This window comes from Scardinius erythrophthalmus, assembly GCF_964197995.2.
Source record: "Scardinius erythrophthalmus genome assembly, chromosome: 23".
NCBI classification, from domain to species: Eukaryota; Metazoa; Chordata; class Actinopteri; order Cypriniformes; family Leuciscidae; genus Scardinius; species Scardinius erythrophthalmus.
The window spans coordinates 9,769,012-9,794,553 of NC_138243.1; the positions used below are offsets into that span (position 1 = coordinate 9,769,012).

At 37.9% G+C, this 25,542-nt stretch overlaps 1 protein-coding gene across 1 annotated transcript; it reads right to left on the minus strand.

Moving 5' to 3' along the window:
• Positions 1-3,471: 3,471 nt before the first annotated feature.
• pptc7b (protein phosphatase targeting COQ7 b) lies at positions 3,472-25,019 on the minus strand. The gene is made up of 6 exons (XM_081354623.1): positions 24,377-25,019; positions 18,819-18,998; positions 10,185-10,383; positions 7,463-7,586; positions 6,679-6,808; positions 3,472-6,565 (listed from the first exon to the last, which is right to left on the minus strand). Exons 1-6 carry the CDS (start codon positions 24,576-24,578, stop codon positions 6,507-6,509), a joined length of 894 nt encoding a protein of 297 aa, XP_081210749.1. The 5' UTR covers positions 24,579-25,019; the 3' UTR covers positions 3,472-6,506.
• Between the last annotated feature and the right edge of the window lie 523 nt (positions 25,020-25,542).

Sequence of the window (25,542 nt, forward strand, 5' to 3'; positions counted from 1 at the left end):
TCAGCTTAGATGTTTAAGTCATTTCAACTTAAATTACATTAAACTGACTTTAAAAAAATGAGTTAATGAGTCAGTAGATTTGTAAAACTGTTAAAAAAAGTTCAAATTGCTTAACTTATTTTGTTAAAGCAATGTAGAAACATGTTACATAACATTTTAACAGGGCAGTAATGCAATTTTATAATAGTGACATTCTTTGTAGGCTACTACAATTATTACTTAATGTGTAAGTTTGATTTAAATTCTCAGTGATTTGTTTTTTATTTATAAATGCATTACAATTATGTTTTTTTTTTTTTTCATGTGTTTAGAAAAATAAAGTTTTATTCTGCAGAAAAGCCAAGTTTGACTCTGAAAGTAAGGGAGAGCTTGGATTGTATAGCGTTATTAAACAATAGAGGATAAAAATTACCTCAGTTTCTAAGAGTTTCATATATATATATATATATATATATATATATATATATATATATATGAATTATAAAATAAACACACATTTAATTAAAGGAGAGGCTAAATAAACACACTTTTTGAGGGAAGAATTCTGACCATTTTAGTTGAATGTTTTTTTTATTTGATTCTTTGTTTGTTATTGGTTCTGTAAGTAAGACATATATATATATATATATATATATATATATATATATATATATATATATATATATATATATATATATATATATATATATATATATATATATATATATACATAAAAGCCCCAGCCTTGAGCATCACATCTGGGTCATCTGTCCACATGTGGGCCCTGCAGATCGACTCTTACACCCCAGGTCTTGTCCTGCAACACTTCCCTCACGTGTGTAAGTGTGTAACTGGCAGGAAGTGTTTCATCTAAGCAAATGAATGCAGCTTTGCAGTTTGTGCCCCAAACGTAAGAGTTAGCAGGCTCTGTCCACTCTTCTCCCTGTCTTACACGTGTACGTGAGTGTGACAGGAGAGAGAGATTTCCAGCGGGCTGAGATGAGATGATCAGTGTTCACTCTCTCTCTCCTCTCACAGGCACGTGCCTCAGCTCTCCGACTGAGAATACAGGATCGGAGACAATGTGCTGCCAGCAAGCAAAGCAGAAGACTGAGGGTTTCCTCACAGATACTTCTACATACAGGGCGGACAACAGGGATCAATTTCCCTCTGTGGCTGATTCTTCAAGGTGTCTGAAAACTTGAAAAATAAAACTTGTGCAAATTATGTTTTATGTGACTAGTAATGTTGAGACATTTATCACATGCCCTGTAATAAAAAATCTGGTCCAGTGTTGTTACTGTTAACTGAAACTAAAGGTAATAAAAATCGTTTTCGGTCATTGAAATAAAGCTAAGATAAAAAAAAAAAAAGAAATGTTGCTTTGGCAACTAAATTAAGTTTAATTTAATTTCCTAAAATTACTAAAACTGAAAAAAAAGTACAACATTTTTTAAGCTTAATTGTAAAAAGCACACAGCAAAATAAAAGTAAATTTAACATGAAAACGGAAAATATAAAAATCAAAGCTCATTTAAAATATTAATAAATACTATAATTGTAGGCTATATAAATATTTCTAAAATAGCAGTAAAATAGTAATAAATAAAAAGTAATAAAAAAATAATCAAAATTTGAAAGTTAGTTTAATGCACTTTAAGTTGAAATGACTTAAACATCCAAGTTGATTGTACTTAAAAAATTAAGGCAGCAACTTTTTTACAGTGACTGCATACGGTTCGGTGTAGTATTTGACATGTATTTGCAAAGTTACTTACAGTCAGTAGAAAGTCTGTTGGGGAGCATCAAAATAAAGTGTAAAGATATTAAGCAGACAGTTTACCAATACTCTTGACATGCAGTTGCAAAGTTACTTATAGTCAGTATAATATCTATAGTGGACTATTGAAACAAAGTGTTGTTGACAAAAAAAAAAAAAATGTAGAGACAGAAAAGCAGTTTTTGTCTTTGTTTTAGACTTTGAATTAGCTTTTATTTTTGTACGCTTATGTACTTTTATTTAAGTTTCAGTTTTAGCAATTTTGTTTGTGCATTTGTCTTTTTTATCCTAGCTTTTTCTTTTGTTCTTTAATAAAACAGCCTAGATTTTTTTATGGTTTTAGTTTTCATTTCAGTTATAATAATATCCCTTCAGGAAAGTTGAGTAATCACCCTCAGCCTTTAAGTAGCGGTGGGCTTTCCCCAATAACTCTTAGGCAAGCTGAGCCACATTATCATGAATCACTTTGCTGCTCTGCTGTTTGTACGTTTCCTTTGGCTGACACCTTCTTACCACAAACCAAATGCAAAGACAGTATCACCACATATGTGCGATTCATGCATTATAATGGTTCATAAAGACATAAGGGTGAGTTTCATTTTTATGTCATCTGTCCCTTTAAATGCAAAATATCTAGAAGCAAAAAATCATTAATATTAAAGGGGTCATATAATGCCATTTTTGTACAAGCTAATATGATTCTTTAGGGTCTAAATTAAAAGTTTGTAATATACTTTAATTAAAAATTCTCATTAGTATTGTAAGAAAACACTAATTTTACCTGGTCAAAAACAGCTCTGTTTTCAGCACGCCGTTTCAGTGCATATGTCTTTAAATGATAATGAGCTTTGCTCACCCCGCCCCTCTGTTCTGTGCGTACACCGTTTCTAACACAATAACCACGCGTTGTTCATTATAAACGTGGGATTATGAATTATATTGAGAAGGTCGTACATAGAAAACATGCCGTAATGTACCCTGAGTGTAAACCTTAGATGCATTCATTGTGAAGCCTGCAGCAAGGTTTGCAAATTTCGCATAGATTATTATAAATACTAATAGGTTAATAAAACATTACACTCACATTTTCTGGAGGTTCAGCAGGAACATGTTGGTACCGATCCGTTTTTTTCTCGTTTGTAAAGCTGTCTGGTGTGAAATGATTCGCGCAAACATGAAAGCATGGACGATCGTGGGGAATCCCCGTGAGGGAATCCCCGCGTCAATCCTTTGGGCATATCGCTTCAAAAACAAAACTCTTCAACGGCTCGGATTTAGGAACATCCAAATTACTGCTGTGTTCCTTATTTCATCTAAGAACAGAACACCACAATCGCTTAGACGCCATTCTGCTCCAGCATATCCACAATGGCGGACTACTATGACGGCTGTCACAGCTCACTCAGGGCGGGTCTTGTGTTGCAACACAGCTGTCAATCACAATAGCGGGAGGGGCGTACGATCTTATGACGTCACAATATCGAACGGCTTGATTTCAGAGAGGGTCAAACATATAAGGAGATTAAAACAAAACCACTGGATGGATTTTTATCATGATAGGATGGTTGTGTACAGGCACTGCCAACAGACATTTCAGTGCAATCAACTTGTAAAAGTGCATGTACCATTATATGACCCCTTTAATGTGAAACAAATCTGTTGAGTTCAAAGAATACACATTGCACAAAAACAGTGACAACAATAACTCAGAGTCATATTTTAGTATAAACACTATATTTTTATTTAAATATTTTACAACTTGGAAAACATATTTACAGGAACTTATCTTGCATTGTTACACTGTACACACAGAAAGTGTAGTTCTCATTTGCACATTGTCTGCTTCAGAGACTGAGAGACTCATCTTGACTGCAGAAGCACCATAGAAACGATAAAATAAGAGAAGGACAGATGATACAACCGAAAGTGACGACACTGCTGAAAGCGACACCCAGACGAGACACGCAAGCTTTGCCACACAAAGGCCTCTGGATGGGACAGTATGAGATTTTAAGGCGTCTATGGTATGTTGATTTGTATAATGGAGCCGCTGCCATCCGGGTTGACTCATAGTGAAACACAGATGTGATTAGCATTCAGCCCAAAGTCAGGGAGGCAAGTTTCCTTAAATTAGGACGTAAGAACATTGCTCTATATTAAAAGTGCATCTGATTTGATTGGGATGGGCCATAACAAAAGCCTTTGGAAAAAAAATGTGTGTGTGTATGACAGACAAAGTGGCAAAACCCCAGACACTAAAATGTTTCAGTCACGACATCATCTCATGCAATGACACTAACTAAAGGAAAAAGGTGTACTTTATGCACCACCAGTGATGCCAAACAGAACTGCATGTCTTCAAACCAGTTTAATTGGCTTTGTTCACACTGCACATTAGTCCGATTTATCTTTCATATTCTATCCCTAGGACTGATTTTTGCATCGCCATTTTGCAGAAAATGAAGTGAAGGAATCAGATCAGATTGTTCAAACAGTCAATTAATCGGCTGAGTAAAGTAATCAAATCATACCAAATACTTTCAGATACAACAAATGAGAGTAGCGGTCTGTGTGGATGGAGAGGACGGAAAGTTTAGACTAGATTTATTTATTTGTATTGTTTTATTTATAATTTAATTAAAATGATTTTTTTCCTCGTTCCAGACACAAACAAAAGTAATTCTTATTGCTTGTCTGAACAAAGCCAAACACTGACATCACAGTTAGCCAACGCCGTCATTGGTAGAGACAGACTGCACTTCTGTCCGCTGCCTCTAGAGGCGCTGCAATTACACACATCACCTTTGGCTAAAATAAAATGATTCATTTTATAAAGTACACAACTGATCTTAATCATTGCACATTACTGGCTGTTCAGTTGATTTCTATTTCATTTATCTAGAAAGAAAAGCAGACATGGGACACAATGGTGATTCCGGCAGATACGCTCAACATTTAACGATTAGTTTGCAGTCTTCAAAGGTGGCAATGATAGGACGAGACGTCGGGTGAGACCATGGCCATGCTGGTCTTATGGCTTTCCTGCTTTGGTTTTCTTTACAGATTACACAATGTGGATTTGAGACATTGACTTTAACATGACCACGACCCACAGTTCTGGTCTAATTGTGTTGGAGGCACAACTGAGGACTTGATTATAGTCCTCCTCACTATCTGTAGGTGAAGAACTAGAGCCATGCCTCTGTGGAACAAAGGCTATACAAACATCAATCAGTTTTACCAATCGAATGCATACTTGACTGATGTTTGCCATCCTGGGGCATGCATGCATGGATGGGCAACTGGAAAAACTCGAACTAAAAAGACGCATTGTTCAATAACTATTGCTTGATGGTTTCCCAATCTCAATAAACTGGACAAAAATATAACCATTGTGTGTAGTTTTTGCTTTTCATACAGCATAATCTGTGTTCCACTTTATTGAAAGACTGCAAGGCAATTACTCTCAACACTCAATCAGCTTGAATTGTCGCTTTTTTGTGAAATGAAATCGTCATCAGCTCAACCATTTTATATTTTACAGGTAAAAACATTCATATAAATAAATGTAGTCACTCACACATTTATAATTTACAAAAAATTAAAGCAGCACATGAATGTGAAAATGGTCTCTAGAACCAATCTAGAGCGACACAAATGAATGTGTTAGATACCCTTCAATCAATTAAAAAAAATAACCCAAGCCTCACTAGGGAGCACAGAAAACACCAACAGGCCTTACAGTCGATCCAAAGTTCCCTAGCTTATGCATTCTGTTGAATCTTGTCCACTAAAAGCTAAATATTTATAAAAATAAACATTTATTTATATACCTGACCTTTCGATTCATGAAAAGCATTGCCAGATGCTAGCCATTTGTGCATGTAGACTTTCAAACTCAAGAGGTGAAGTCATGTAAATATACATCCAACACAGTCAACATCCACCGTCCCCGTGAGCGAGTGGATCCGTGTATTTGCGGACTGTGACATTCTCTGGTATGACGTCTGTGCAGTTTAGTTTCTATCTCTTATAAATCGAACACGATGTCATTTATAACCCAACTCCTTCCCGCCTTTGAACTTGCAATCCATTATCTGAGACCTCACAAAGTGACAGTGAAGGCTGTATAACTCTAGAGGCAGACATGCTGGCTGAACAGAACAAGTCAGCACATACTAAAGCACTTGCATTCCCCAACACGTTTAAATCTAGCCAGGCCTCCTTCTGAACATTAACCGACCTTTCGTTTACAGCTTAACCAAAGCCGACCAACAACCAAACAGGACACTTATACACGTACACGCACATAGAAGCACTTCAGCTCATATAAACTTCAGACATTTTTCTCTCAAGGTATAGACAATCAACAATTTAACAACAAAAACTACTTTTCATTTGAAATATGACAGCTCCTTCCATTAGAAACCCTTTTTTGTAGTAATGCATGGCCCGCCTTGCCCCTTGAGAAACTAGAAATGACACAGATTAACAACACAGGTGAAAGATTCTCAAAATCATTTTGGGAGTGAGGTCATCAATTTTGGACTGTTTGTTGGCGATGTAGTACCACTTGCATCACACCACCCGACCACAGGTTCGTGCTCTCCTCTCTGCGTTGACTGGAGATCTACTCGAGAAACGGAAGAATGGAAAGGGGTGCTTGGAGATGTGAGATGGGGAGCAGTGCAATAGGACGGGGTGGAAGACACAGGTGTACCAGAGGAGCAAGCTCCACTGAGCGCGCTCAGTCTGTGTATTCTGCCACAATGGACAGCAGCACTGTGATGTCATCAGGCTTCCCCCCTGAAATGACAACAAAACAATGGCAAGGTCAGTCTCTCCGATTACGGACATTCAAAGAAGTTTTGGGATCACAGCGGTAATGGAAAATCAAGGACCTCTTTTTGTAGACTCACCTCTTACATTCAGCCCGTTGTCACAGGCAAACTGGGCGAAAGGGGACATGTAGTTGGGGTCGTAGGCCAACTGATGAGCCTGTTCAGCGATGCTGCGGGCAGTCTGCTGGATACTATCATAGTTGGTGTTCTGAGGCAAAATAAATATAAAAAATTATTGGAAAACGTAAGAATACAGTCTTAGACCAGGGGATTATTTGGCATTTATACAGCCATTTTGAGATTATCGGAACGGCCGATAACCTGAAGGAAAAAAGAAAAAGAAAAATGTAGAAAGCGCAAAAGTATAGTGTTAGACCGACATATCAGACAGAGGGATTAATTGTCAATTATACAGCCATTTTGAGATTATCAGAACAGGCCATATATATATAGAAAGTGCAAGAGTATCCAATTATATTGTTAGAACGATACATCGGCCAAGGGGATTAATCATTAATTATACAGCCATTTTGAGATTACTGTAATGGGCCGATAACCTGAAAATAATTCAAATGAAAAAGGTGGAATGTGTACAATTAACCAAGTATGGTGTTCGACCAATATATATTGGCCAGACAGTTTTATTTTGAGATTATTGGTATCGGCCGATAATCATGGACACTGGTCTGCTTGGGTCCAGTTTTGTCTTAGTTGTCATCATAACATTGTGTTATATACATATACTGTATAAATGCAATATATATTGGCCACTCCATTCTCTATAATATTGGTATGGGCCAAAATACAAATCAGTTGATTGTAACCCCAGTAGTTTCACTTTTATTGCAATTATTTTCTGTACCTTCAGCTTCTTGAGTTCTTGCAGGATCATGTAATCTGGCATGTTGTCAAAGAGGCCATCGGAAGCGGTCAAAATAATGTCCCCTAACTGGACATCAAAGGAGGAGCTATCTGCCGCCTCAGGACTGAAAGAGTGAGACAGAAAGACATGCAGTTAGACTTCTGCACAGTTAAACCCAATATAAGATGTACATGGCACATACCAACCATTCTACAATACCAGTGTATTTTAATGACTATGCCGCCCACGTATGAAGAAACTGATGCCAAGTCTTGAACATTGTTATGAAAAATTTAATGTAACCTTCTGAATTGCACTGATAAACAAAAAAACAAATCTAATATGTCAAGTGTAAAGGATCTACAGTCCTAATTTGTATGGGCAATGGTCCAGTCATTTTGCAGAAAAGTTAATGGGGAAATAATGATCTAATCCACCAAATTAGAATGAGACACTTGATGAGGGTTGAAACTCAAGTAGTGGGGCAAGAGGGTAACAGGGCACAGATCAGTCTGACCTAAACGGTGGGTAATGAACACTTGGGTTTAAGAGAACTCCTTCAGACCCAACATGACCTCTGGAACAAATTCAAGCAGTCAGGTTGTTTTCTTGGAAACTAGACTGGCCTCTTCTAGCTCCAAATCCCTTGAGACAGAAGTTTAGTTTAATCCATCTTAGTGCATTTGGGTAAGTATTGGAGCTCCGATTATAGGTCACATATAAGGTAAAATGAGGACACAAAATATCAAGACTTTAGAAAGAGATATTTTACTAAAATCTCTGGTCACATTTACTCTTGTATGGCAAAATTCTACAGACAAAATGCAGTCATCTCAATGGGAATCGACTGGGAATTTTGGGTGAGGAAAGCAAGTTGAAAATTTACACTTTTGACATTGGGTAATGTTTTGCCAATATGACTGCTCTTTAATCAGTGCATGGAAATTGATTTGATGTAAATACTCTCTCTGATAACTGCCACAATGTTGGCCACATTGGTGAGAAAAAAACAAACATTTGTAATCTGTTTAAAACTTGCTGCTACTGTGCTAGACAACTGTGGTTGTTTTCCAAAGCTCTATGTCAATCTATCGCATTTGTTAGCCCAAAAATTGTAAATCTGAATGCAAAGAAAACACAGGTCTTAAGTATTATTCATGTCTTTAGCCCAAACAGCACTGGATAATTTATGTACTTCAGGATAGGAGATTGTTTGAATCCTTAATCTTAATCAACCGACAAAGTACAAAGTCTCTTTCCAGAACCTTTACTATCTCTGATTCTCTGTGGTAGAACGAGCTTCCAACCTGATTTGCTGAGAATATTGCAACATTCAAGAAGACACCTCTTCCATTAACTGAACCTCAACCACAAAGGCACTCTGATAACTTTGTGGTACTGAGACTATTGTTGACTCTTGATATGATAAATTGCTTGTGGTGCTCCTTATACTTTGTGTAAATTGCTTTGGATAAATATGTCTGCTAAATGACCAGTGCATTTTCATCTTACAATATCTGCAGCACATAAACTGTTGAACATTGAACAAAAGAACATTGATTGGCCATTTTCGCTATGAAAATAATATTAACATGGAACTCAAAGAGACTGCAAAGTAAATGCATGTAAATGCACTCGGGTGACACTCAGGTCAAGCTCAGGTCAGATTCCCTGCAGCACATCCGCACATGAGAAAGTTAGATGAGTGTTTTCTGTGGGGGTTTGCCATAACGACCTCCGGACGACACACAAATCTTAAGGTCCCACGTAAATTTAGCAGGACACAAGGAGCTTAAAATAATCACGCCCTCTACTTGGGGGAAAAAAAATGTACACAAGTTTTTAGCACATCCCTGATTGGCTGATTTGCTTCACCGCCCTCTCTCTTTGATTGGAGGTTTTGGGTGTTTGCTTGGATGTGTGCCCTGGCAAGACTGCAGCAGTGAGGAACTAGAATCACATGGCCTTGACATTGAGGATTTGGGAACACACACACACACACAGTGCTCTTGGCGGAATGATTTGTCTGTTCTCAGTACTACAGGGTTCAGGAGAATCCCAGCTAAAATCTGCTAACACTGCTCAATCTAAATCAAGTGGAAACTCATCTAATAAGCATCCAAGATTAAGAAAAAAAGATATTTATCTAGTTTTAAATGCATGTTCGAAGTTTTTAGAAATGTATTATGTATATTCATTTTTGATTCAAAGGGTTAAAAAAAACTTTCAGAAAAGTTTACGCTTAATGACCATGATAAAGTAGTAAATGAACATATTTCCTTACACCTTAAATATTTTACACATCTCAATTATAAAAAAATATATATAAATATAATTGTTTTATTATTATCCTTTTTCTTTATTATAATACCATGACCTCCTCCCCCAAAATATAAAAATCTTACAATTCAGAAATGAAAAACATGCTCGCCATTGAAGAGGTGTATTCAACTGCATTTTTTAAAAGTATTTTTGAATAATAGAGCCAGTAGAGAAAGAAAAGACAGGAAATGACAATGGTAAGAGGAGGGAACATGATGAATTAAACTCAAACTCGCGTGGCCTGCATAAGCACTAGATGAATGTGCTGGCTCCTACACCAGGTGCATTTTACACAATTAATTGAAGTAAAAGCCACACGGCCCCCACAGACAGACATCTGTGACACTGATCTGTAACAGGCCACCATCTGTGATACTGCAGTGAGTGTATCGGCTATCACCTGTCACTCAACACCACTCCCTCAGCCCCCGGCGGAGCGATGGACAGCTGGAAGGGTGTGTTGAAGTAGTGCTGCTGCTCATCCGACCGATGGACCACCTCTCCACCCCGAACCACCAAGAAGCCCGAGTCTCCCAGGTTACAGGTGTGTATCCTGTGACTCTGACGATCCAGAACGACTATACAAGCTGTGCTACTCCCTAGAGGACAGACAAAGAGAATGAAATATCAATATCAACTACTAGCATCAGAGTTGAAGTTGAAGTAACGAACAAAAGGAAAACATTATTTTTTGAATTTACACTATAACATGTGAAAATGTTTGCTTGCACATAAAATAAATTAATTTCAATATTTACATACAAAAACAATTAAAAACCTTTGTCCCCATAACAGTCATGTGACCTATATACTATGCATGACACCATGTCCTCACTGCAAACGGGTGACATAATGCATTGTGGCTCCTATTATATAAGAAGCTGTGTACACTGCGAGCAGCGTGACGCCTATGCAGGGTCAAATCGTTGCATGTAAAGTATGTCAGGGAGACAAACATGTCCATGGCAAAAAAACGTAACATGCTAAACAACAACAAGCAAAGAATCACGTCTAAGAACAAAAGTAAGGCCAAAGTAAAAGTAATTTATGTAACATGTACTTTTATAAAACACAATCAGTAATGGGTTACAGCAAGGTTCAGCTTGTTAGCATTAAACGCAAACAATTAACAACTTTTTACAGCAATTTTATCTAGGTTAACATTAAATATATAAATATATACTATTGTTCGTTTTCAATAACGTTTGTTCATTATATTTTAATTAATGAATAACATTTTTTTAAAGATATATCTGCATAAATAAATGTATGCATGAACAAAGGTGATAGTAAAGACATCTATAATGCTAAAAAAGATTTCTGTTTTCATTTCAAGATTTCATTTCCTTTGAACTTTCTATCTATCAAAGTATCCTGAAAAAATTATCAATTTGTTTTCCAAAACTATGAAGCAGCACAACTGTTCAGCATATAAAAATGATTTCTGAAGAATCATGTGACACTGAAGACTGGAATAATGATGCTGAAAATTCAGCAGGAATAAATTTGAATATTTTAACTATATTTTTGATCAAATAAATGCAGCCTTGGTGAACAACACTGAGCAGAAGAGACTTTTTAAAAACGCGAAAATAGCCTAATCTAACCGTCCCGTACCTCTGTACGCTTGTGCATGTAAACATTAATGATTCATAAATGCTGCAAAAGTATTTCTCTTCATTGTTAGTTTGACACCTAACTTGTTAATTGACGAAAAATTCAATGCTACTTTAAAAATAGCATTGATCAGCTTTTAGGTTTAACACTAAAAATACAGACGAGGGTCTCTCAGTTTATCACTAAACACAACTTTTCCTTCTCTCGATCCCTGGCCAAAGCCTTGTACCCAGCAACCTTGTCCTAGAACTGTCACCTACAGACCTTTATCGCTCCACATGCCTTCCCAAAATAAAAGAGACAAACAACTCTGCAAGACGAAGAACATAGAGTGACATTTCTGACAGCCCTTGATGTCAGGTTTCAGCAAAAAGACGACCAGTTGCGTGCTAGTTAATCCAATAAGAATCTAACTTAGGCTTTGCTCTTAGTGTCACATCAGAAACATGCGAGGTTAAAACCGCATCCCGAACATTTGTTAACTTAAACCATTAGCATTTCTGCTCTGTGAAAACTGTTCCATGACAACACTAAATAATTTCATTACAAGAACAAGATAGTTTAAAATAACCAGATCAACAATAAACACACTATTGCAGTATTTTAAGTCAAGTCAAGTCAAGTCAACTTTATTTATATAGCGCTTTTCACAATACAGATTGTATCAAAGCAGCTTCACAGTATTAAATAAAATAGTACATCAGTGTTTGTTTCTGGTGTAAAACATCCACGTTTGGTAATGCAGATCAATAGCACTGTTGAATCGATTAATCAAATTAAGTATCCCCAACTGAGCAAGCCAAAGGCAACAGTGGCAAGGAACCGAAAAACTCCATTAGGTGACCCAATGGAGAAAAAAAAACCTTGGGAGAACCCAGGCTCAGTCGGGGGCCAGTTCTCCTCTGGCGTTTATGAAGTAGAGACCGGATTTAACTGTAAGATTAAAATATTATATGAATGCCTGGCTGAAGAGATGCGTCTTTAATCTAGTTTTAAACTGGGAGAGCGAATCTGAGCAACGAACAGTATCAGGAAGGCTATTCCAGAGTTTTGGTGCTAAATGTGAAAATGCTCTCCCTCCTTTGGTGGATCTGGATATCCTAGGTATGACCAGAAGCCTCGAATTTAGTGATCTTAAAGAGCGCGATGGATTATAGGGCGATAGAAGATCCGTTAAATAAACTGGAGCTAAGCCGTTTAGGGCTTTATAAGTCAGTAGCAATACCTTGTAATTAATACGGAACTTTATAGGTAACCAATGTAGTGATGATAAAATTGGTGTTATATGGTCAAACTTTCTTGATCTAGTAAGAACTCTAGCGGCGGCATTTTGGACTAACTGTAGCTTGTTTATTGAGGATGCAGGACAACCAGCTAATAAAGCATTACAGTAATCTAGTCTCGAGGTCATGAATGCATGAACTAGCTTTTCTGCATCAGAGACAGATAGCATGTTACGTAATTTAGCAATATTTCTAAGGTGAAAAAATGCTGTTTTTGTAACATATGAAATATGATTTTCAAAAGACAAGTTACAATCTAATATAACACCCAGGTCTTTTACTGTAGAGGATAAAGTAACAGGACACCCTACTATGTTAAAGTTGTATTGTGAGAGGTTTTGTGGGCGGTTTTTTGAACCGATAAGTAGTACCTCTGTCTTATCTGGATTTAATAAAAGAAAATTGTGCGTCATCCAATCTTTTATATCTTTAACACACTCTGTCAATTTGGATAATTTAGCGTTTTCATCCGGCCGTGATGAAATATATAGTTGAGTGTCATCAGCATAACAATGGAAACTAATTCCATGTTTCCTTATAATATTTCCAAGTGGCAGCATATATATTGAGAATAATAGAGGGCCTAACACAGATCCTTGCGGCACTCCATAGTTTACTGGAGTTATGATCGATTTTTCTCCGTTTAAATAGACAAAATGGTAGCGGTCAGATAGGTATGATCTGAACCAGCTTAATGCTTGTCCTTGAACACCGGTATAGTTTTGTAGCCGATCTAAGAGTATTGTGTGATTTATAGTATCGAACGCAGCACTAAGATCAAGTAAAACTAGTATTGAGATACAGCCTTGGTCAGAAGCTAAGAGTAAATCATTTGTGATTTTAACGAGCGCAGTTTCAGTGCTATGATGCGGCCTGAACCCAGACTGAAACTTTTCATAGGTGTCATTTTCTTGCAAGAAAGAGCCCAGTTGGGCAGACACAACTTTTTCTAATATTTTGGACATAAAAGGAAGATTTGAAATGGGTCTATAATTTGCTAGGTTATTTGGGTCTAATTGTGGTTTCTTAATGAGTGGTTTTATAACTGCCAATTTAAATGTTCTTGGAACATGACCTAAAGATAAAGACGAGTTAATAATATTGAGGAGAGGCTCTTCCACTATAGGTAACACTTCTTTCAATAGTTTAGTTGGTATGGGATCTAATAAACATGTTGTTGTTTTAGAGGAAATGATACATTTATTTAACTCTTTTTGTTCTATAGTTGTAAAGCACTGTAATTGTTCTTGCGGGGTGATAATCGAGGCTGAATTATAAGGCGCGATTGAAGATTGAACGTTTACAATTGTGGATCTGATGTTTTCTATTTTCTCAGTGAAAAAATTCATGAAATCATTACTACTAAACTGTAACGGAATATTTTGTTCAGGTGACGCTTGTTTATTTGTTAGTCTAGCCACGGTGTTAAATAAGAACCTAGGATTGTTTTGGTTATTTTCTATTAGTTTGCGGAGATGCTCAGCCCTGGCCGCTTTTAGGGCCTTTTTATAGCGTGACGTACTGTCTTTCCAAGCGATTCTAAAAACCTCTAAATTAGTTTGTTTCCATTTACGCTCTAAATTACGGGTTTCTCTCTTTAGAACACGAGTAGTATTGTTGTACCATGGTGCTTTAATTTTCTCTCTGACCTTTTTTAGTCTCATAGGTGCAACAATATCCCATTTTCCAGAGAGAATGGTGCTCATAGTGCTGGTTAGTTCGTCTAGTTCATCTGTTTGTTTAGGTTCAGGCAGCAGCTGAGACAGATCCGATAAGCAATTTGAAAAATTATCTATGGTGGATGGAAGGATTGTTCTGCCTAATCGATAACGCGGCACAGCATGATATTACAGGGGTACGTAATATGCAAGTTACCATGTAATGGTCAGTTACATCATCACTTTGCGGAATGATATCTATATCGGTTGGATCGGTTCCATGTGATATAATTAAATCGAGTGTATGATTAAAACGATGAGTTGGTCCGGTAACGTTTTGCTTAACCCCAAAAGAGTTTAATAAGTCTATAAACGCAGCCCCTAACGTATCATTTTGATTATCTACGTGTATGTTAAAATCTCCAACAATTAATATTTTATCGACATTGACCAATAGATCTGAGAGAAAATTTGCAAATTCTTTTAGGAAATCAGCGTAAGGCCCTGGTGGTCTATATACGGTAGCCAAGGCTAAAGATAATAGGGATGTTTTTCTATCATCTAAGAGCGTAACATTTAGTACAAGTACTTCAAATGAAATAAACTTATAACCCGTTTTCTGAGTAACATTGAGAATATCTCTATAGATAGTTGCAATACCGCCGCCACGACCAATCAGACGGGGCTCGTGCTTATAGGAGTATCCTGATGGAGTAGACTCATTTAGACCGAAATAATTATTTGGTTTAAGCCAGGTTTCAGTAAGGCAAAGTACATCTATGCTATTATCTGTGACTATTTCATTTACAATAACTGCCTTAGGTGTGAGTGATCTAATGTTTAAAAGACCTAGCTTTAGAAATTGTTTTTGTTTACTAATAGCAACATTTTCTGTTTTAATAACAATTAGATTTTTCCTAGATCCTGCAGTAGATTTATTATTTGATCGCACTAAACGAGGAATAGACACAGTTTCTATGCAATGTTCTACACTAGTATTTATATCAGTTAATTTGGTGCAGCAGAGACTATGATTTGGACTTTTGGTTACTAGTCAAAAGGTATTTAACATTTTGGAGATGTTATCTGACAGAAGATCCGATCCGAATCTGTTTGGGTGTAAGCCATCAGCACGGTATAGCCTAGGACGCTCCCAAAACAGATTCCAATTATTTACAAAGAGCAGTTTCTGCTCATTGCACCATGACGTTAACCATTCATTTAGCGCGAATAATCTACTAAACTTGTCATGTCCTAGACGGTACGTGGGAAGCGGTCCTGACACAATGATCGTTATATCAGGCGATGTGCTGCGTACCGTATCGATCAGATTCCTGAAGTCTTTCTTCAGAACTTCCGTCTGGCGCAGCCTGATGTCGTTCACTCCCGCGTGCAATACCAAAGTTCCGACGCGCTCGTTATCGTTCAGAATCTCGGGAACGCGAGCAGCGATTTCAGAAACACGAGCACCAGGAAAGCAGTGACTGTGCACCTTATTTTTACCTGATGTAGCATGGACGTGCCGAACAATGGAATCACCGATGATCACAGCATCGCGTTCTGTTTCGCGAAGAGCGGAGAAGCGGTTTTGTGTGGATAACTCGAAAACCGGGAGGGTCGGAGAGGGTCTTGGTCTAGACCTGACTCGCGTCTTCCGCTGCGGAAATATCCAGGCTTCGTGGTGGCGTGTTGGAGCCGGAGTGAACGAGACCATGGCTGATCGCGACCTTGGCGCTCGGGACCGATGCCGAGTAACGCACGGAGTAGACGAGGTCGGAGTCAGCCGGTTAGTAACATTAATCTCTGATTTGTGAGCATCAGCGCGTGATGTTTCAAGAGCCAAACGCCGGTCTCTCAGCTCGGCCTGTCTCACTAAAAGGTCGTGGATCTGTTTCTCAACAGCTTCCAGCTCAGACTGTACCGCGTGCAGCTCAAATGTGTCCTCACCTGCACCAAAAGGTAGACTACTTGCATCTGATATATTCGCCATTTTAACAGATGGACAGTAAGTTAGCAACGACACTACCAGTGATGCTATCAATTAATACTAATTTCTGACAAGCGTCTTAGATATAATCCGTCTTTTAAGTGGTACGGGTGTAGAGTAGACGCACGATAGGTGAAAAATGTTTGTAAGTGAGTGTTGAGAAGACGCGTTCAGCCGTGATCCCCGGGAGTAACCTATAAGAGTATCCAGCGTAGAATCACTAACAGGCTTGAGACACGTCTGCTCAACAGTCCGCGTTGTAACTATGAGGTTTGAGCAGTAGTGCTTCTCAGTGAGGAAAAGTAGAAAATGTTTGTTGTAAGTAAGTTTAAAGAGTAAAATCAAGAATTATAAATCAAATCGATAGAGCTCCAAAGACAACAACGCGTTCAGACGCGACGCATGCGCATTCCAGCTTGAACTGCAGTGTAACACAAAAGGAACACTACACTTAGGAACAACGTTAATGCAAAAATATTTTAAGAAAAAAATTTAACTTTTCCTGATGAGACCTTTGTAAAAGCATCAATTAAGGAACTTTCAGTCTTACAGAAATCCTTTCCAAGATGGAAGACGAATCAAGAGAAATGGATTATAAATACACTTCATTCAATGCAGAAATCAAGTGATAAAAATTAATTAACACTATTTCTTTATGCAAATTAGAAACAATTGGGAGTTTAGTGCGAGGAGTTGTTGCCAATGTAGAGCGTTCAAATTGAGTCACTTGTGTGTCCTTATTAACTAAAAATAAAATAATTTTCATTAAAGGTACAATATGCAAGAATTTTTTGCCGCTAGAGGGCGCTACATTCCAAACAACAACAACGGCGTAGCTTGATGACGATGTGAAGGAGCGTGGAATGATGGGAACAGTCAGACGGGAAGCGAAAAATCATGTTCATGGATGAGGTAAAGTTCTACTTTTATAAATGTTGTGTAGAGATGCACCGATTACAATTTTCTGGGCCGATTCCGATTTCCGATTTTTCATTAAGTTTGACCTGCCGATACCGATTTTAGCCGATTCCGATTGAATTTTTTCTAACCACTTTAGGCTACAGCACAAACAAATATTTATTTTATATAATTTCTGTAATAGAACATTTTACAATTTGCATAGTTCACATTTGGGATATTGTAAGTAATCAACTTAACAAAATATATAACACTGGCCTTGAGATTTTGGGATATTTTAATGCAAAATTCTTACATATTGTACCTTTAATTGAAATAAAATATTAGATTTATATTTAGATAATTTAAACTTATAATACTTAAAATGAAAATTTTATTTGTTGCCATGGAAATGTCATGTCAATTTACATAAATTCCCTTTATCAATCGTTGTTTAACGATTAATTAATCGATTCATTGTTAACCATAACCTCTTAAATATGAAGTTTAGTGGGGGAGGGGGGGCTACTAAGTTACTTGCTTAACCCACAAAATAGGTGTCGTTTTAAAGCTTAGGAGCCTGGCTTTACAGTGAATATAGGGAATATGACCATCACTTAACAAGTGCTTTAAATTTGCGGACATTAGAAGTGCTCTATTTTAATAGCGTAAAAAATAACTATAAAATCATTGTACATAACAGATAGACGTGTCATATATCGTTGAAAATGTCTCAACTAGCAGAAAACAACAAGCATATTTGTTTCTTCCGGGATCCGATCGCGATCCTGACGCAGTATTTGCCAATGTCACTGGAAACTGGATCTCAGGTGTGGTGAGTGGGTATAGTGGGGACGATGTGTAGAGGCCAATCGGACACCGCTTTACAGCTGGAGCGCGCTTGGATTGGATCAATCGCTCAGATTGACAGGTCTTGATTTACTGTGCGCCATAGAATAGGATCTAAAGCTGAAACAGCTCTGGAAGATCATCACTCATCCACCAGGATCTTATTACTTGTTCTTTATTCTATGTACTTTTATTGTGGCGTTTACACAAGTCTGTAGTTCTAATTTTCCCGCCTCAAAACTACGCACTCTATGAAGACCTTGCTTAATCAACCATCATTAAGTTTTAACGATTCAATTATAATCAACGATTAATCAATCATCGATTAATCGTTAGCATCCCTACTCGGAAACTAACTGAAATAAAATAAGTTGAAGTACTAAAATTAAAAAACAAAAAAATAAAAGCTAAATAAAAAAACTAAAATTAATAAAAATGACAAAGACCAAATTTTAAAATTGAAATGAAAACTCAATGTAAAAAATAAAAGCTCATTTAAAATATTAATAAATTCTATTAAATAAAGCTAAAATAACACTCTATAAGTCACCTGACAGCAAAATCTTGCTCTACAATTGTCAAAAAAAACTAATCTTGACGTTATGGTGGAAAAAAACAGAGACAAGAATCAATCCCCTACATCACGACACAAGGCCAGTGAGTCATCCTGCAGTGGTTTAATTCGTTTACCCTATCCCAGCAGCAGTGAGTGTATGTGTGTGTTTGTGTGGATATGATCTTACCCAGCAGTGGTACTTTGTTCTGCAGGAGTTCATAGTAGCCGGAGGTCAGGATGCCCACGGGGCTGCTGGGAGTGAATCGGCCCTCCTTCACGAGCCGTTCGCACGTCCTCATCAGTGTGGCGGAGAACTGAGATGGGTCAACGCCGTAATCCCTCCAGCCCCCGACGCCATCCGCAACACCTGAGACAGAAAGAGCGGGGAAAGATATTGTTTTATTGCATTGTTAATGCTAACCTGAAGGCTTCAACACCTAAAGATGAGAAGAAAGGAAGAGATGGCAGTTTTTGATGCCGCAGAGACAGATGGCAGCTGTAACAAACCTCCTTCCTGGCCTACCGACTGACTGCGCATTGTGATGGTAATGCAAAACGGCTGTCTGTGTCTGCTACAGCGTGACTGGCGCCTTCATTCAACAAAGAGGTCGTTAGATGCTAGGGGTGTGACAATATATGATGTCACAATATATTGCAAAACAAAAATGCAACAATATGTATTGTGGATAGTGACAATCTGTATTGTGTATAGTTCAACGAAAATGAAAATTACTGTGTGAGAAAAATGTGCGTCATGATTACTATATTAAACTACTATATAATAATGTTGAATATAGTGTAAAATAATGTATAATATACAGTTATATAATAGTATAGTTATATAAATATATAGTTATATAATATAATAGTTCAGCTTCAGAATCATGAATATTTTTATTCTGGTGTCACCATTGTCCCGTGCATTGGGATACCAGCACCATGTCCAAGTCTATTCATTTACATCCACAATGTAACGCCAAATGTTGTATTTTAATTAAAAACAAACAAAAAACAAATTCAACCTTTTATCATATGTCTTGGAGTATCACAATAATATCGTATCATGAGTTCAGTATCAAGATAAGTATCGAATCGTGACATGAGGGTATCGTTACACTCAGGGTCCGAAATTAACACCCGCCAAGCGCCAAATGCGGGTAGATTTTCCGTTTGGCGAGTAAATCTCAAAAGGCTATCCGCCACACTGGCGGGTGAATGTTCATACCAAAATATGAAATTTTCAGGGCGCACGCGCTCTTCTGCCTCTTAAGAACGAGCAGAGAGAGAGAGAGAGAGAGCCGTCTATGGAGAGAGCCCCGGCCGCGCGCGCGCACTCACTATTCAGAGCGGTCAAGCGTCAAGCTGCCCCGTACTTTTTGACAAGCGTCCTTGACAGGGCGGCCAGAGCTTCTTTGCAGCTCAAGTCGGCGGCGGTGTGTGCGTAGCCTACAGTTAACGCTCTATCTGTTGACGGCGCTGAGGAAAAAGCTCCCGCAACTTGAATAAGCGGTCGCCGCCCATTTGTGTTCTCTTGGCAGTTGGAGAGCAAAGGCCGCGCACCCAGCCGTGCAGAACGTCTTCAGCAATCGCGGATCGTGCATACTCCGCCGCTGGCCAGGCTGCTTCTGCTTTACACACCATGGCTGATCTGTTCTCGAGAAAAGGAGTTTTCCCATAGCGTTTGCACCGCAATACTCGATCCCTTATCTCTCAGGGAACCGAGTAGCCTACGTTCTGCCTTCCCTTCCACATGAGTCAGGTAACAAAACTGACAAAAACAATAAATATTTCACCGCAATGATAGTAATATTTCATATATTTCTCACATTTGAATCAATAGATTTTTTTTTATTATTATTATACATTTCAAATTTTGCTCTGAACAATTTTTTATGTTTGTATTCAACATAATAGACCTAACGTTACCTTATTATCTCAATAAAGGTACAGAAATTAATGTATATGTGACAAAAAAAGGCTGTTTATTATTTTGGCCGGTAAAAAATATGCTTGGCTGGTGGATTTTTTCATCTACCAGTCCCCGTGGCAGGTGAGCCAAAAAGTTAATTTCGGACCCTGGTTACACTCCTATTAGACGAATATCTTGTGAAGCCTTTGAACTTTCGTGTAGGATTTACTTTGAAAAAATTCACATTTAGATTCTACGAATAATGATAAAGAAACGGCAAGCAAAACGTTGAATTAAATGTTAAATTGTTTTATTTACAACCTCGAAAACTTCTAGTAATTGCTGGCTATTCTTTACAAAATCTAAACTCAAGCACTGCCAGAGAAAAAGAAAGAAACTATTAACGAAATTCAACCATTTAGGATTTGTCACAAAGATAATTATAAATGTATAATTGAAAATCACCACCATTTGTTTTAAAAAGTAGTTAGCTACACAACAGACAAACTGACAGCTATTTACGTTGAAGATATTTAAGGAGACATTGTTAAATAACTATCTGACGAAATATTAGTACTTGCCGGCTTTTTTTATCTGTGTGTCCAATAGCCTATAGCATAGCATAAAGCCCTGTCATGATGCGCTACACTGCTACTTTCCTTGTTACCGGAAAGTTCCACTGTTTTGAAAACAGCTGAGATACTGTCAAACTGCTGGAAAATGTCATCTATCCAACCCTGATACTGCGACATCTCGCTTCATATTGTAACCACACACAGAATTGAGAGATTGCATAGGCACAAAAGGAGATCCAGGCTCAAAAGGAATGAAGGGCGACTTATCAGAGTCAAACATGATTTAGAGCAGCACAAGTCAAGGCCATTAACATCTCAATGGAGCTTTGCAAACAAGACCAACTGTTCATCACAATGATGCAAACATACTGAAGTTAGAGTAGGAAAAAATCTTCAAAGTGCAGAAAGAATGTGACATTATAACTTGCCGTATACTGTATCGTAAGACTTTGCAGGAAGAATGTCCATTAAATGTCTTTACCAGCCAAGTCAAATAGCGAAGTCAGATGAGTGATTTAATGACTCAGATCTTTATTCAACAAAAGTTCGTATTAAGTTTCAGAAACATTAACCTGAGACGGCCATATTTACTATAGCAAATGGCTAAGGGAACGGCTCTCTGAGGAAATGTCCATCATCTCCAGCGAAACGTATAGAAAAACACATTGTTATACTTCGTTGCACAACATTACATTTTTAGAGTCATTAATCAAAGTTAAAACATTCTTGAAAATAGTACAAATAAATCCTATCAAATGAAACTTAAATAATATTGTTTTAATTAATCCCAACACAACACTGAAAAGTGTTTCATCCAGCTGCTAAGGTTCACACCCCCCTGAAACTACAACATGAACCGCTGAGATAACAGATCACTGCAACAATAAGGGCTCCAAATAAACCCTCTGTTTCTCAAGGGCAGCTCATTAAGCACCTACTACTGACCTTTAAAGACTTGTGATAGGAAATGTAGGAGTTAACCAGACTAAGTGGGCAGAGACACAGACACACATTTAAATTTAATTAAGTATATATGTATATAAAAGGGCAGATGATATTGCAAAATCATCTCTGGCTAGGGTGATCAGGACTATTATAAACATGATTGGACCAAGAAACCGTGTGCAACAGTGGCCATCCGCTCTTTCAGTAGTTTCCCATTCATTTTTCACATACAGCGAATTTTTTTGAAACTAAGCCATGAACCAAACCAACAAGCTACAAGGAGAATTCAAATATCACAAACTTAGATTTGCAGCAAAGTTATTTGAAAATCAGACCCAAAAAAAGTACAAAACTGTGTGAATAAACTACAATCCCATTAAGCATTTGTCAATCAAATAAAAAAAGGTGGATAAATATAAAACTATTGATTTAAATGTTTATAGTACATATAGAAACAGTATATTTTATGTTTATTGCAAAATATTATAATTTAAGTCTTTAAAAAAAAAAAATAAAAAATAAGTGTGCTGATGGCTTCTGCAGACTACTAATTAACAACCTGGTAGCTCTGCCTGTTAACGTTTTATAATTTACCGTTAAAATCAGTTCCCCTATGGAAAAAAACGTACGTGATTTTTACTTCCGAACGTTGCGCTCTAAAGCCGCGGTGACACTAGACTTTGAGCACACGAATGCCGCGTCCCGATTCAGAGGCTGCATCCTTCAAAGGCTGCATTCGACTGAGTCACAGCGGTGCGACGAAGGCTGTCCCAATTCAAAGGCTTCTTCAAACGCGGCCTCTAAATGCATCCTTCGTTTCCCGTGAAATTAAGGATTCAACAGATGGATCCTTCATGGCATTTCCTATCCCAGAATTCATTGCGCGCCAGTGAAGACAGGACTTTTTTGAGAGAATTTGCCAAATTACACTTTTAAATTTAAGTATTGGGTTTCAACTTACTCAAATATCTAATGAATATCTTTTTTTTTACAAACATGAATTCAACATATAACAAAACATACAATCGACTCTACAGCAAAAACATGCATTCTTTAAATTCAGTCAAGCGGTCACGCAGTGAGGTTAATACTCTTCTATTGGTCACACGTCTTCACATGATGCGAATTAGCAGGTCATAGTTCACCAATCTTAAATTAAGGAAAAACTTCTTTGAAAGAGCTTGCGTTTCCGGTCTGATGCATTTGCGTATGAATGGAATGAAAAGTGTAACGTTAGTGTGACAGTCTCTTAACAACAACGACCTGGAATGGAGACAGTTTTGTACAGCACGTTTTTGCACTTACATTTAGAAGCCAATGAATGCAGTAACTTGTATTTTGACCTAAGTTATGTGCAACCACAGTAATTTTAGGGCTGAACAGCTGGTCTGCTGCTCACGTGCTTACTAGTCTGTAACAAAAGCTGGAGAACCTTCATTGTAGCACATGGGGAACTCATTTGTTTTCTTGTATTTTGAATCACTGTACATTTTCCCCATGAAACCCCCCGGTATTATTCTTTTTTAGGATTACTATATTATGTTGCAGAAACATAAAGAGGATAGTCTTAGGGTCAAAGTAAGGACAATGAAGCCGCCTGTGTGTGTCGCTGTCACGTGGAAGCGAATAAACAACATGGCGGCCTCCATGCTCAACCATTCTGACCTTTACAAAGAGCTCCTGCACAATGTACAAGTGAGCCCTCAAGCCTCCTACATGTTATAATAGAGTGAAATTATAGCTCATATCGTTCTTTCAAGTGATCAAACTACTTAAAACATTAATATTCATAGTGTACAGTCTTCAAATCAATAGAGGCAAATAAAGTGCACTCGATCGGAGAAATCTATTCATGTTCAGCACACCTGACCTCACAACATGTCATCTATATCCATGTTTCCGTGATGGAAAGGTTTTACATGGAAATGATTCTAGTTTCTGCCGCTAGTCGCGCTTAAGGGTTTCAGCAGCCTTTCTGGGTGAAAGGTCAAACCGGATTACCCAAGCTCATTTTGCATTAAATTTAGATTTTATATGATATATAATATGTATAATCGGTTGCCCGGCTGCTCCGTATTTAAAGAAAGTATGTTAAATCTACCAACGCGATCAGGAAAATCGCAAAGACTGAAAAAGAGGGAGGTTAATTAAGGTGAGGGCTGGACTGATCGTCCCTCACACCCTCTCCATCATGAAATGAGTGCTGACATTAACCCGTGAAGGTCATGTTCGTAGTTAAAAGCCCCTAACAATGCATGTGTATGTTTTCACATACATAACAGTTACATACATGTTATCAGGTTCATGATCACTCACCCAAGACGTCCGCGGACTTGTGTCGGGCAATGAAGCAGGCATCATCGCCGTAGCACATGCCTTTCTTCAGGATCCCCTTCCGAAAGTCCTTCCCGAAGCCGCAGCTGGCCGTGATCAGGCTGTAGTCCCTGCCGTCCGTTTGCGAGAGTCCGCCCAGGACAGCCCTGGCAACGATCCTGCCATAGGAAAGTACCGATAACATTCCCCTCCTCCGGTAAACGGTAAGCGTTTAGATGCCGAGCCCGTGTCCCGTGTGTCTAGTATCCGCGCGCGCGTGCACTACCTGCGCCTCTGTGCTCCAGCATTCGCAGATCAACCACACAAGTCAAACCGAGCCCGTTTAAAAGTGAAACAGGGTCTTCTTTACTGAAAGCCGGACACGTTAAATATATGGCTGTTTTATGTCTTCGCGGATTTAACAGACAAAGTTCCTCCAGCACACTCCATCCTATCGCACATCCTCCCGTGTACTCGCTCGCATTCTCGGTCACCACAGTAGCAGCAGCGCCCGTGTTCCGGAGACCAGCACATACGGGACCCGGGGGGCGTCACGTGACCCGCTGCGGTGACGTCAGAGCGTAGTGGAAACCCAAGGACGTAGTGGAAGAACACGTGCTGAGGATTGATTACTCCTGCGACTTCTGTGAAGGTTCATTTTTCCAGTGCATATATAGAGAGACAGACAGACAGACAGACAGCCTGTTTGTGTGTGATAAAAAATATTTAAAAATATGTGTATCAGTAAACCATATAATAAAATGTAATAAAAAAATGAAAAAAACTTTATTATATCAATAAACCATATTATAATAAACAAATTATAATATATAAGTATATGGCATTAATAATAATAAAAAGTTCAGTCTGTAGTGGTTGCGAAAACAAAAATAAATCACTAGAGATAGAAACTGGTTTATTTTTCTTGTAGCCAAATATTACATCCCTAAACAAAACCAGTCCTTTTAGGCTAAATTAAAATAAAATAAAATATATAAAATATATAAATTGTCTCTGACAAAACTATTCATAGACTTGACAATATCTTGGATCACGCTTTGCATAATTAATAATCAAAAGAGTATTGCATTTTTTGAATTGTTATAACCAGGTAGACAGTTTTACCTATTCGTTTATTAAATTATATTTTACTGTTATATATAGATGAG

Excerpts from the sequence above, each read along its gene's own strand:
- pptc7b (XM_081354623.1), bottom strand. The coding sequence starts at position 24,578 with ATGTTATCGGTACTTTCCTATGGCAGGATCGTTGCCAGGGCTGTCCTG. Across the intron at positions 7,587-10,184 it reads GGAGTGGTGTTGAGTGACAG|TCCTGAGGCGGCAGATAGCT; the intron begins GTGATAGCCGAT and ends TCACTCTTTCAG. Across the intron at positions 6,566-6,678 it reads CAACGGGCTGAATGTAAGAG|GGGGGAAGCCTGATGACATC; the intron begins GTGAGTCTACAA and ends TTGTCATTTCAG.